This window comes from Echeneis naucrates, chromosome 24 (assembly GCF_900963305.1).
Source record: "Echeneis naucrates chromosome 24, fEcheNa1.1, whole genome shotgun sequence".
NCBI lineage: Eukaryota > Metazoa > Chordata > Actinopteri > Carangiformes > Echeneidae > Echeneis > Echeneis naucrates.
Genome location: NC_042534.1, coordinates 16,177,824 through 16,190,826, shown reverse-complemented (window position 1 = coordinate 16,190,826; position 13,003 = coordinate 16,177,824). Strand labels below are relative to the sequence as shown.

The 13,003-nt window shown below is 41.3% G+C and overlaps 1 protein-coding gene across 5 annotated transcripts in view; it reads right to left on the bottom strand.

Moving 5' to 3' along the window:
- enah (ENAH actin regulator) overlaps positions 1-13,003 on the bottom strand; it is a 91,190-nt gene that overhangs the window by 26,475 nt on the left and 51,712 nt on the right. For all 5 annotated transcript variants that reach the window (XM_029496679.1, XM_029496678.1, XM_029496681.1 and 2 more), the window contains exon 4: positions 5,044-5,116. In XM_029496679.1, the coding sequence (XP_029352539.1) occupies positions 5,044-5,116 (73 nt within the window). The remainder of the gene's footprint in view (positions 1-5,043; positions 5,117-13,003) is intronic.

The window sequence follows — 13,003 nt, the reverse complement described above, 5'->3', positions numbered from 1 at the left end:
TATTTATAGATTTCCCTCAAAAGAAGTTGTGTATATGTGTTCCAGAATCTTGTTTTCCTCCTTGATCTCACTGAACATCTCAGAAACCCCTCTGATGTTCCCTGTAACCCAATTGTTGAAAATTGCTGACACCAAAAAAAAAAAAAAAAATGAAAGCAGCAAATTCTCAAAACTAATTAACCGGAATTATTGAACAATAAGCCATTTGTGCTTGTAAAATCTATTATGAATAAATTATTTAAATATATGCTGATAATTTTTCTGCCATTAGATGGATCATCTCAGCTGTATAAAAGTTTTAACTTTAGCAATCTACCCAGCAGTTTGTGAGATCAGATTCATTGACATATTATCAAAATATTATCAAAGCTGCAACACGGTCAAGTATTATATTAAAAACAGAAGCAGTTTTTTTTTATTGGGGTTTTGTTTCTTTGGATTAAGGTAAAACAGACCATAAATCCATTAATGTAATGTTCTGTTGCTACTGAGACGCCCCTTAGAAACAAATAATGTTCTCCAGATGTGGAGGAATATGTTGGATTTGTACATGACGCAAAAAATATAATATATAACTTAATTAAAATTTAATTTTAAGTAAAAATGAAATGTAAAATGAATAATGCCACTGAAATCCTTACACATATCACAGGAGAAATTACTTTTTCTTTTTTTTAATCCCGAATCTGAACCAAAGTGGTGCACTGATCGTCATCATACCAACCAATGAGCAATGCCAAAGGCATGCAAAATAAAACGGAATATAGACCCATTTAAAAATGATCTTTCTAGGAAAATTGCCCAAGCTATTAAACAAACAATTAAGCCATTTTCAGATGCTAGTCATTATTGTAATCATTTCAGTTTCACTTTACTTCCAAATGGTAAACTGTCAGACTTTTCAGAGCAGCCTATCAGCCTTCTTTACAGAAATGGATCTATTTTATCTGTCACCTTCTGTGCTTGCCTTTTTGCCACAAGTGACAACTGTACTAAATCTCCAGGGACACAAAAGTCTGGTGATATCTGCTGGCCAATTATACCCAGCAGCGGGCCACCTGATTGGCACACAGAACCAGGAAATGTTGACAGAATGAGCTGGAGCCCAGATGGACCACATGGAACTTGTTCAGGTCAGGATCAAGTCCAAGAGTGCCCACACACTCCATGTGGGCGTCCCGCTAACATGATATACCCCACAAAGGATGAACACTTGCCTCCATTGTTAGTGAATGTATTATTTCAATGATGGGTCCCCATAAGCATTGCAAGTCAAGGATGCATATCCTAAATGGTGACTCATTTGCAAGTAATTGCAGATATCAACATGTGTTCATAAAGATGCTAAAGGTGCTAAACCTGTAGCTGCCAGGGGTTGCTGGTATGTTCATCTTAAGTGCTAAATACTCGCAACCAAATGTGAACAGAACTAACGAAACAAATCCACATCCTCTTAGGACTTCTTCATCCTCACTTTCATTCAAGACGATGCAACAGATTTCCTCTCTCTCGACACACACTCCCTCTCGCCCACGCAACGCTGGGCTATTTATATGACACAGCCTATTATTTCCAGCTCGTGTCTTTTTAATCTGAGGGTAGACCCAGCATTTTTGAGCAGGTGGTTCATTGGCAGGCTTCGTCCGCCAGCCATGCACGGACCCATTCGGAATATTTACATCAATCTGCTGATCATCCTTCCACAAAGCAAGGCTATGGTGCTCTAACTACTCCTAATCCGTCCATGGGTCAATGAGAAGAAGGAATGGAGGAAGAAATGGTGGAGGACGGACAGTGAGATGCACATCATAATGTCGTCCATTTCATCCCAGGCTATGTGGCTTGGTATGACACACATTCCTGGTGAACAGAATTGCAACTGAAAAATATTTTGAACAGGAACTAATGGCTGAAAGTACACATTGTGTCTTTTTCCTCCTACGATGGCAGGATGTTCACAAACAGCTATAAGCACTGACATAAGCCTTCCTACAAATGAATTCAATTGAAACGTAATCCAGTCCTTCGCTGACAAGTGCGTGACTCTTCAAGAGACCGGCTGCTCTCCAATAGAGCCTATGAACTATGAACAAAAGATCAACAAGTTAGAAATGTTCAACTCAAACATATTCAAGAACTGGGAGGTGTTAGAAAGTTAGCTGTGAAGGAGCATCTGCAGTGAGTGAATGCAATTACAGTAAGCTTACTATAGCATCTTAGCGTGTAACCAAAACAACAGTGGGCTCAATGTGTTGAAGTCTGTCAGAGAGAAGCCCCACCCCACCCCAACAACTGCAGCTAGAATCAAATGATGCTGCATTGAACTTAGTCTCAGCACAGATATGACAGCAGATCTGACGGGTCGGGTGCAAAAATGGTTTCTTTCAATATGTGAGGGAGCATATGCCATCAGAAGACATTGGCATTAATATGGAGCAAATATGGACAGTGTTAAGATCAGAACTTTGACCAAAGTACGAGTCAAAACCATCATACTAGCGCCAATTACCCTTCAATTCAAACAGATGTTGACTTTGTCAGGCGATTAACATGTCCAGTCAAATCAGCCAAAGCTGCAGAGTCATTTGTGTTACAAATTAAAATGCTTTGATGAAAGTTGATTAAATAAATCCAGAGTCCAGATGCTTTTCTCAGTCTCTAAGCTTTCTATAAACAATCAACAAATCTGACTGGATTATTGTGAGCACAGCGCTGATTGGCTGTGACACAGCCACTCAAAAACAACGTGAGGGTGATTATGACCCAGCAAACTGTTAATATCGTCCAAAGCTTTCAGTACGCCAGCTTTCCTTTTAAAGCAGCCGAGAGCTTGAGTGTGCCGCCAATTCATTTCGACACCACTCTCCTCCTCTCCTGCCTTTCATCCCGCTCGCTCTACTCTACACATCCTGTATTTGCTCTCCCAGTGGGCTGATATTGGCCTCTGTATCAGCAGATGACCTCAGTCACTGATCCACTCACCGCCTGTCTGTCATCCGCTGCTAAATATGGAGCAACTGAGAGCGGGATGAAGGGATAAAAAAAGGAGAGAGAAGTGAGAGGAAAAATAAAGTTTAATGAAGCCAGACAGAAACAAGAAACAAAAGGGTGAAAGTGAAAAAGCTAAAAGGGGAGGGTGCAATCATTAAAAAAAGGGGGGGGCGGCTGGCAAACCGATCCATCTCACATCTAACGTCTACAGATCCAGTAAAATTCCTGGCAGATCCAAGTTCACCTCAAACAGAATTAGAACTATTGACTCAGAACGAAAGAATGCCTTTTTACCTAAGTGTGTGTGCGTAAATGCGGTTGAATGCGGTTGAATGCGGTTGACTGCATTAAAGGAAAGTAAAGCGAGCAGTGATTGACTAGTTAAGATAAAAATAGACATTGATTCGTACGATAGTGAAGTAATTTCTCTCCTTACATCTGATCTCAGAAAAGATCAAATCTCATAACAGCTTCCTGCTCCATAAAGAATCTAATGCCTGTTCACATTCATCAAGTTGTCCTCTTGTGTTACCAGAAAGCCATTGTCTCTGGAAGCTAGCCTGACTCGATAGTATAGTACGTATATATCGGTTTTGCGAACATGTCCTGTTGTCAATGGCTGGGAGGAAAGCAGTATTTTTGGATGTTGGCAATTCAATAGCAAACTACAGACTTTTGAAGCTGCTTCCACCAGATCACTTAATATAGGAAACATGCGCAGATGTGTGTGAAAGATGTGTGTAGTTGTGCATTAGAAAATTACTTAAACAGTTTTGCTATTGCTACGTAGTCTTAACAAGGTCTAGTTGAGATATCGAGTTCAACATCAAACTGCATTCTTTATTTTCCAAGAGATAAAATAATCCACATTATAATGAATGAAGTTAACCTCTACAATTCAGGCACCAACCAACTCTGACACACAAGACAAAGGTTCAAACTAAAGGACGAGTGTCAGTGTGTATGGTTTACTGTAAACTGGATTGCCCTTTGTCTATACTGGGACAAGTGTGTGTGGGGGATGAGGGTTTTCGCACAGTTGGACAATGGGTTACCTTCCTTTCAAATGTGACAGTGCACAGACCAACACTCACAGCAAGGGGCAGTTAAAGGTCAGGTGACAATGTTGGGATCTATATCCAAACCTATTACCTAATCTGTCGTCACCGCTTGGCTTGTGCCACTGATGCTACAGTTAAATGCATCCTTCTCTGAGGTTGATCACGGATTGTGATCAGGGGTGATAAATATAAAAGTCTGTGCGGGGCCTTTTGCTGGCTATAAAGGTGTCGCCATAACCATACAGAGATTCAAGGCTAATTGAAAGCATATTCAGCTAATTCAATGTCTCTCCCCATGTTTGAATATAAACGTGTGCGTAAGCAATCCATTGGCAGGGTTATTCCTGCCAAGCCTACTACCGACACCCTTGTGTCATCAACGAGGAAGACGAAGACGTCAACGTCTTCCAGAGCGTTGATATGGTGATTGGTGGCTGGTACACTGACCCACCAGACTTTGGCTTTCTCTGAATGGTCAAAGGTGTAAGACTCTCTTCAAAACTTTCGTTGGCATGAAAGGGCAACTGCTAAAGGAATCGCTGGTGACAAAGGTCTTGGCAGCATCTCTCCACATGAAAGTCTCAACCTAAACATTAGTAGCAGTTTAAGTCAGTTTAAAAAAAAAAAAAGATACTGTAGCTTTAAATCCTGAAACAACCTTTTCTGATGAAGAGGGTGTAAACCTTTGCCAACAGCTGGCCTTCATTAACACAGCTATGTATGTTTGTGTGAATGTGCGGCGCATTTTCTAACATTCCGAGAACCCCGTTACTACCTGAAGGAAAGATTGCCCTTGTATGGGGAAGGAAAACAACCCTGAGTGTGCAGTCTTGTCAGAGTGCGCTCGTTTTAGTGCATGTGTATATTAGTCAGAAACTGAATGACAGTTGGTAAAAAATGTGTATATTTTAAGTACTAAGGAACAATGGAAAGAGAGACAGGAATGGTGACATTAATGTGGATATTTCAGTTTTAATCCAACTGTCCCTACCTTCTCTGCAGGTCCATCTCTTCTGGTGTGGGGCCATTCTGAACTTGAGGGCCCTGCCTGGGCAATGTGGGGCCTGGAAAGGACAAAAAGCACAGGCAGCCGTTGACATTAACCTGGCATCATCATTCAGACTGATACACACGTCACATTGTATTAGCTGGAAAACTAAGAAAATTGATGACAATACAAAATAATAATAGTCATCTACGTGAAATCAGGGGATCAAAAATAAAAGAATAACTTGCATTTTCTTTTAATTGAGGAGTTAAAAGAGGGAGTTGGTGCTGGACTTCATCAGTCAGAAACACTAAGCTGAAACTGAATCAGTGGTCTTCCAGGTACATAGATCTCTGACATACATCCCTGTATCGTGCTATGAAACCAAGTGCAGCGGTTGAGAGAGTCGTTCAAAGCTTCATTCGGTAAATGTAACAGATAGCGGAGGATAAGAAAAACATCCTTGCATTCAGCATGTTTTAGCAGTAAAGTGCCTTTAGGCTGAGTATCACATGTTTCCTATAGCTGCGAAACACTTAAGTGCAACATATAATCAGATTTGGTGCACGCACAACAAATTCAGGCACACACAGACACACTCCCTCCCGACCACTGCGCTGCTCCTCCACAGCCTCCTCCTGCACTTACATTCAAATTTACGCAAACATCTCTTTCTTTGTGTACGTCTACCTTTTAAATGTCACACATTTAACAAGATGTTGCTAACGTTGCATTAAATGGTGAAAACCTGAGAGGTGGAGCAATAGTTTGTTTTTTGTTTTTTTTTTTAAATCTTTCTCTATTTTTCTTGTTCTCTGATCAGATATTTCCTGAATGTATTCATTGTCATTCTTTAAATGATTAAGATTAAATCCTTTTGAAGCAGTTAAGATCGGGCTAATTTTCAGAAAATGATGTCTATAGTTATTAAAGCGAATAAAAATCAATTAATTCATTTTAAAAATAGGCAATGGTACAATTTCACTTTTGATTGGACAACACGCTGCTCTGTGATGGATTGTCAGTGTCTAATGAGGTACAGGTGTGGAGGCACTGTCAAAATTTGTACTATGTTCAGCGCCTAGACCGAGTGGGAAAGTTTTTTTTTTTTTTCCCCCCAGTTTTGTATCTTTGCACTTTTAATGTCTCTATCTTCATGTAATTTCACCACAACAGCGTCTCTCAATATATAAATACATGCTTTTTTTCTGTACACATTCTACTATGAGCTACACTGAAATACAGCTGGATTAAGATGTCTCTACAAACAGCCAATATCTGTTAGTGTACTTGCAGACATGGCCTCCCGTCTCCATCTTCCGCTGCCTGTGGGTGTAATCGTGTTACTGTCTTCCCTAATGGAGCTTATGTGCTAATGACAGAACACAGACAGAAACCTTGCGGGCCAGCAGCCGCTAAAGCTGCTCAAGAGGGAGGACTTAGGGTCAGATCAGCGTCCAGGCATTTGTTTAAGCCTCATCTTATTAGACCAAGATTTTTATTACTGTAGCCTACTATTGAACCATTTCACTGCAGGAAACTGAGTTTTTATCATCTTACATTTCTAAATTCGATCCGCCGTCTCTAGAGGTGCCTCCTAAAGACAGACATTTCATTGAAATGTGAAGTCTTATGAGATGTGAATTGATTCAGAGACCCCAAAACACAGTCTGACACGATGTTGTGAAAGACAGAGGCAGAACGCTAGAGAGCAAGTCTGGCATTCATACGGACAGAAGTAGAGGAACGCATGAGCTGGTCATGAGACCAAACGCATATACTGATATCATATCTCTGCACAAGGCTGCGATTGTAACACCAGTTCATTATACAAATCTTCTATCATGACTGATGATAATGTTTTAAGATGACGCCAACTGTGAACTGGCACAAGGATAATTTCCCAAAGCTGTAGCCGGAACATAAAAGAGCCACAGAGGTCTGCCCGAGTCAGGGTACCTACATGAAGGCTGTGCCAGTGTGGGCCTCCTCTGGCAGCAGATGTAGCACCACAGTCCGCGCCGGGCCCCCTCGTCTGACCTGCTGCCAGACCTCAGTGTAACCACTGCCTCGTTTCCAGCTCCCCCCACCAACCCCGCTCCCCCAGAGCAATTCTGGGAGGTTGCGTACAAAACCATAGCTCAGGATCTGGAGCTTCGTCTTTCAGTTTCTGTTTCTGAGCTCTGCATCATCCAGAAGGTAGCTGAAATAAAATTCCACCAAAAACAACATGAGCTCTTCTCCTGTTGCAGCAGCCAGTTAAATTGTTTACCATCTGTAATCTGATGCCCCGAAATTTTGACGATGCACCTTTAAAGATGAAGATGGAACGTCTGGTGTGGCTGTTCTCTGTGCTGGCTCTCCAATAGATTATAATTGATGGAAACAAAGGAAGGGCAGAGGGAGGCAGAGGGAGGGGTGAACATGACAGGGAGAGAGAGAAAGCGAGAGAGAGAGAGAGAGAGAGAGAGGAAAAGAGAATGAAAGGAAGAGTCGAATGAGGGGAAACCAACCAGACAAAATACAGAAGAAGAAGAAGAAGAAGAGAAAAAGGGAGGGGCTCTGTACAGGATGTGGTGGGACCACCTGATGGGCTGGTCAGTCAGTTTGTACTTTCTGGATCCAATCTATTATTCATACACTGGATACAGAGAAGAACACAATGCTCCCGCCCTTAATATCATTACCAGTGTGTGTGTATGTGTGTGTGTGCGCGTGCTTGGGGATAATAGTGGATGAGACGCCAGAGAACTCAACCGTTTGACGTCTCAGAAATGTCTTTCACCTGAATTATTCATTCAGATCCCAGAAAGAAGCATCAAATAGTAACGAGTCAGTTCTTCCAAATTAGAAGAAAAGAGCGTTCCCAGCCACGAGGACGATGGGGAGGGAAATGTATTCTTGGCTCGCAGTATCTGAGTGCTGGCCATCCCTTTATCACCAGTATCCTTTAATGGCTGCCACCTGCGAGACACTGCTCTACGTCACTGTCGCCTCAGAGTGGTATCACGGCCATGACAGGATGTTTAGTGAGCCTCAGAGGCCTTCCTCGCCACCAGAATTGAATCAGCCATTTTAGAGAGATTATGTGCTTGGACTGTGGGATGAAGCCAGAGGAAACACACACATGTGCAAGGAGAACATCCAAACTCCAAACAAAGGCAGATTCAAACCTTAAATCTTCTGGCTGCCAAGCCATCATGCTGTGGTTGAGCCACTGTATGAAAAGCAATAACGCAATGCTTCAATAGAACCTCGGCGACTGTAAGTTTGCCTCATGATGATCAACTGTAGTCTGTGTTTTAAACACATCACATTATTACCACATACCCACTCGCCTCATAATCAAAACGAAGTCGAGGAAAAAAGTGGAGAAAGAAAGAGACACGGGTGCTTGACAGAGTGAGATACGAGTGGACAGAGACAAAGGGCACTGTCATTCCTCCGTTTTTAACCTGCTCCTTCGTCCATTTGACTAGTAGAGCAACAAGCTATCATCAAATCTGCCATCCAACTAGTTTGGCTTTTCATCAGAGCATTCCTCCAAACGCATGTCTAACTACTGTATCGCTGAAAGACTGAGGGCTGAACAGTTTGGACACTTACTATATATACATTTTTCTTCAGAATTAAAATATATACTAATACTAGATCTAATACAAGAAGTTAGTCTTCCTGTCACATCAATAATGGAAGTGCAGGGCTTATTTGTTAACTCAGGTTTTGACATATTATATTATACTTTATAAATTCAAATGGACTGAGATGAAAGAGGTGATCAAACTCTGGCTCAATAAAAGGGATATCAAAGGTAGTTAGCTTTGAGATGACCAAATGGATACTCTTTAAAAAGATGCTCAGCAGGGGACTCTTTCTTTATTTAGAAGAAAGAAGACCTGGTTGAGTCAGTCAAGAATCAAGCAAGTCAAGAATCCTCGCCATGATGCAGCCTTGAAAACAACCAACGAATGACTCCATAACCAGGACTTCAGAGGATTTGCCCCAATCAACCTCAAAGCTTTGCGGGCTGTAGCTTTGTGCAAAAAGTGGAAGTCGTTGACCGCTGAACTCTGGAACAAAGTTTTTACGGAGTGCTGGTTTGTCAGGGCCTGGGTATGTACTGTATGGCTGCCCATGGGCCCTACACACTGATTAGTGAGTAAACTGCTGACAAAAGCAACAGAATGAATGCAGCGGTCTATAGGAGCAGAATTACACAAGTGAATCCAACATTTCATCATTCCACAGGACGCTACTTATAATACACAAACAAAGAAGGGGAACAGAGCCCCTCAGGGTGAAGAGGTGGAGTATCCTTAACTGGCAGGATAAGTCAACTGATCCCAATATCATTTTAGTTGACACGTCACAATTGCAGACAGACTCTGGGGGGGAAATGTGACACAAATTCCAGCTGTCTTCACTCAGTTGAAATCCACCTGACGGGAGACAGATATCCATATCTAGGATTATTTTGACAATCTGGTTAAAAATATCGGATAGCAGAAAGACACATATAGAAATGTATGTGCAAGTGATGTCATCCTCTGTGACCTGTTGTCAGGTAAAAATGACAGCAGTGACAACTTGTGACAACACCCTGCAACAACTCTGAAAACCTGCATTCTGTCCAATGACCACCAGGGAGTGACTCCACTGGTTGTAAAAGGAAAAAAAAATGAATTGAAGTGTATGTGAAAATGGCCCAGCTCTTCACTTGATTTTATGGTTATCGGTAAACATTATCCAATTGGGTTTATGGTCTTAGTCTCGTAAATGAAGTCTTCAATACATTGTGTTCACTTTTTTAGAAGGAAATGGATCATAAAGCTGCAGGTTTAGGGAATGGTTACTGTGTGATTGACTGTAACTCTGGCACTGTGGTGAGTTTTGGCTTGTTTATTTTCCTACTCAGAAGCTCTTGATGATAAATAACCAAACAACAAATAAACAAACCGACAACGACCGTTTGCATTCCTGCTGAATTAAGAGAATCTATTAAGAGACTAAAATGCTCCCATTATAGAGTTGTCAATGGGCCTGCAGGCTTTTTTCAACTTTGTCTCCCTTCCTGCTTCTTGCTGACAAGAGTGTTTCCAGCAGAACAAGGTGAAATCGTTCTTTGAGGATTAACGAGCTCCATCAATAGCCATTATGTCAGATGGCCAAAGAAAATGGGCTTTTTGGCACGCATGGACCTTTTTCAAATTTAACTCTCCTCATCAATTTACATTTTTCTACCCGTCCTCTCTTGTCAACACAACTGTAACTCAGCTCAGCTTATCCATGACTTTATCTCTTTAAAACAACCATTATATGAACTGGTATCACTTTATTCAGGAACACAAACTCTGCTATCAAATTCAACACATTTTTTCAGGGTGTCTTTATAGAATTTTACAAGAAATCATGTCCTTAGGTCTCATCCTGAAAATAAACCACAGTGAAATATTTTGAAACTAATGTTTATCAAAGGTGCAGAAGCACAGTGCAGAATTTTGAATCCATCACTTATTTACTTAGAAAAGCACCATAAAGATTGTTTGGTTCAACTGTTCATTAGCACCGCACCCCACTGAAGACTAATCTTTGGATGGTTAAATTCACTGAAGGTGTAGTGTGAACCAAGCTGTTTCCATTTGTCCTCATGTCCATTTCCGGCTGCTTGACTCTGACCTACATGTTGGGGGATTATTTTGGGGCTCTAGGGAGTCAAGATGTCTAGAAGGGCTGTAGGATAATGATATTTAAACCTTTGCCGTCCCTGCCCAGTGCCACATCTCCGTAGCCCCCTCGAACATCTGACTGCTAGACATCTGATTCCAAACCACTGCCCTGTCAGTGTGCCTGAGTGATGGACTGCAGTGATGATCCTGAAACCAGTTTTCAGTCAAGAGGGATCATATGCCAGACTGAGAGCCTACAAACATGTAGCTTATTATAGTTTTAGCTCTGCCCAGCAACAAGTGGGCTGTTCTTGCAGACGGCCTTGAATGGTTAAGGTGGTCATTGGGGCAGTAGGGGAGCGGAGAGGGCAGACTAAGAGGGTAGCAGATCGCCATCATGGATATGGGAGAAACAGAAACAGCACCATCCAAATCCAATAAACATTAGGAGAAACTCAACAGTCTTTGGATTTAGACCTGTTCAGACAACTAAGTGAAATGGTATGAGAATATTTAGTCCCAGCTGTTAAGTATGGGGACAAGGGAACCAAAACTACTTGTATTGCATGCTATGCTTAAGCTAAATGACATTTAGACATGCTCCACGTTTTTATCATTAACATTCATTAAACTGAATAATCTGCAACTCTTTCGAATCACGTTGTGTCACCAAAGTCAGAAAGGTGCTGCGCAGGCCCAAAACAAACAGTTTGACAAATGAGGTGGCATGATTTGGATTACCACCTGCTCTTTTTTTTCTCCCTCATTTTTTGGTTTGTCAGTAAATAAGAACATTACATGCGTTCATGTTTTTGGAACTGCAGACTGGTCGTTCTGTTTTTGTTGTTTTTATCTTGCAGTGAATACTCTTGAGTTTTGGGTAATGAAAACATGTCTGCCTACATCCTGCAGTGCATCCTTGATTTCCTGTGCAGTCATAAAGCATGTTTTCTTCATTATGCAAATGACTTTCAGATCACGAAGGAGCCATTTTCTGCCTTTCTCCTATTTTTGGCAAGTACTAACATATTTAATATTCCTCTGATAGATGTTTGCTTTTATTGAGCCTAATCACCATCTACTTCGTTTTCATGGTCTCCTCTACACTCTTTACTGACAGGTAGTTGCACATCTATCTAAATGGCAGCTCTCGATCCACTTTGAAAAGGTTATATCTCCCACACAGTTCTCTCCATATTGATGTCAGATGAAAGCTGAGACGGCACTGTCGTGTGGTATCAGCTCTTTTATCTCAAATTGAATATGCCCGAAGAAAAAATGTTTGGACAGTATGCAGATGCATCCACGTTGCCGCTGTGCTCTGAAGAAATAAAACTGATACAGCACTTTGATTTTCTGCCTCCTCTGAGCTGAATTCAGAGTTAGCAATGTGAGGTAAAGGCAATCACGGGTTTGCTGTTTAGCTGCAGTCTCTACTTCACTAATAAGAATCTAAAACTAACACGGCCGTGAATTATATACTTATGGATAACTCATCATCAGTCAATAGCAAAAAAGGGCTAGAGACATTCTTGTGATGGCTTGACACCACTCAGGATTCCCGTCAACATATACCTCTCCGTAGGATGGATGGATGGTAATCAAATCCTTTGAGCCACAGAGAATCAGATGGCAAAAAGGAGCATCCATTCACTGTAAAAAACTGAAGTAACAGAAACAACGAAGATAGACAAAAGAATGCAATAAACAGAGGAAATGAAGAAGAGGCAACTGTGCACTAATCTGCCTCATAAGCTCTACCAGTGAAGTCTCACATCGTTCATAAGTGGCTCTCAATGCTCAATAAGTTGTGAGGGGGCTCATTTGGGTAAATTATTAAAGATAACAGCAAATCATTTCAGATGGAAAGGGACAATAGGGAGTGTGATATAGCTATACAATTCATCATCAAGGCCAAAGCATACATTTTTATGATGAACTTGTCAGTTTTCAAGAAGATGATCTCCACAAATACACAATTATGGTCAGGGACACACCATGCAGCTTAGAATGTTGACTTTTGTACGTCTCCTCTGAGTTGAAGAGACTTTTATGCGCTGAAAATGAAAAACTCTGGGCTTCAGCATCTTTCACTGTTAGTACTTGCTGCTCACTGTGGTTATTTGCATCTTTATGGAAATATTGGAGAAAATCACTCCCAGCTGGGCCTGTATGCTCAACAAATGACCAAATGTGTCTCAGCTCAGTTATAGGAGATGGCAGTAGATCATATCATTTTGGATGTGATCCTATGAAATGTCATACTATAACACAAAAATATGTTTTACTGGAGCATG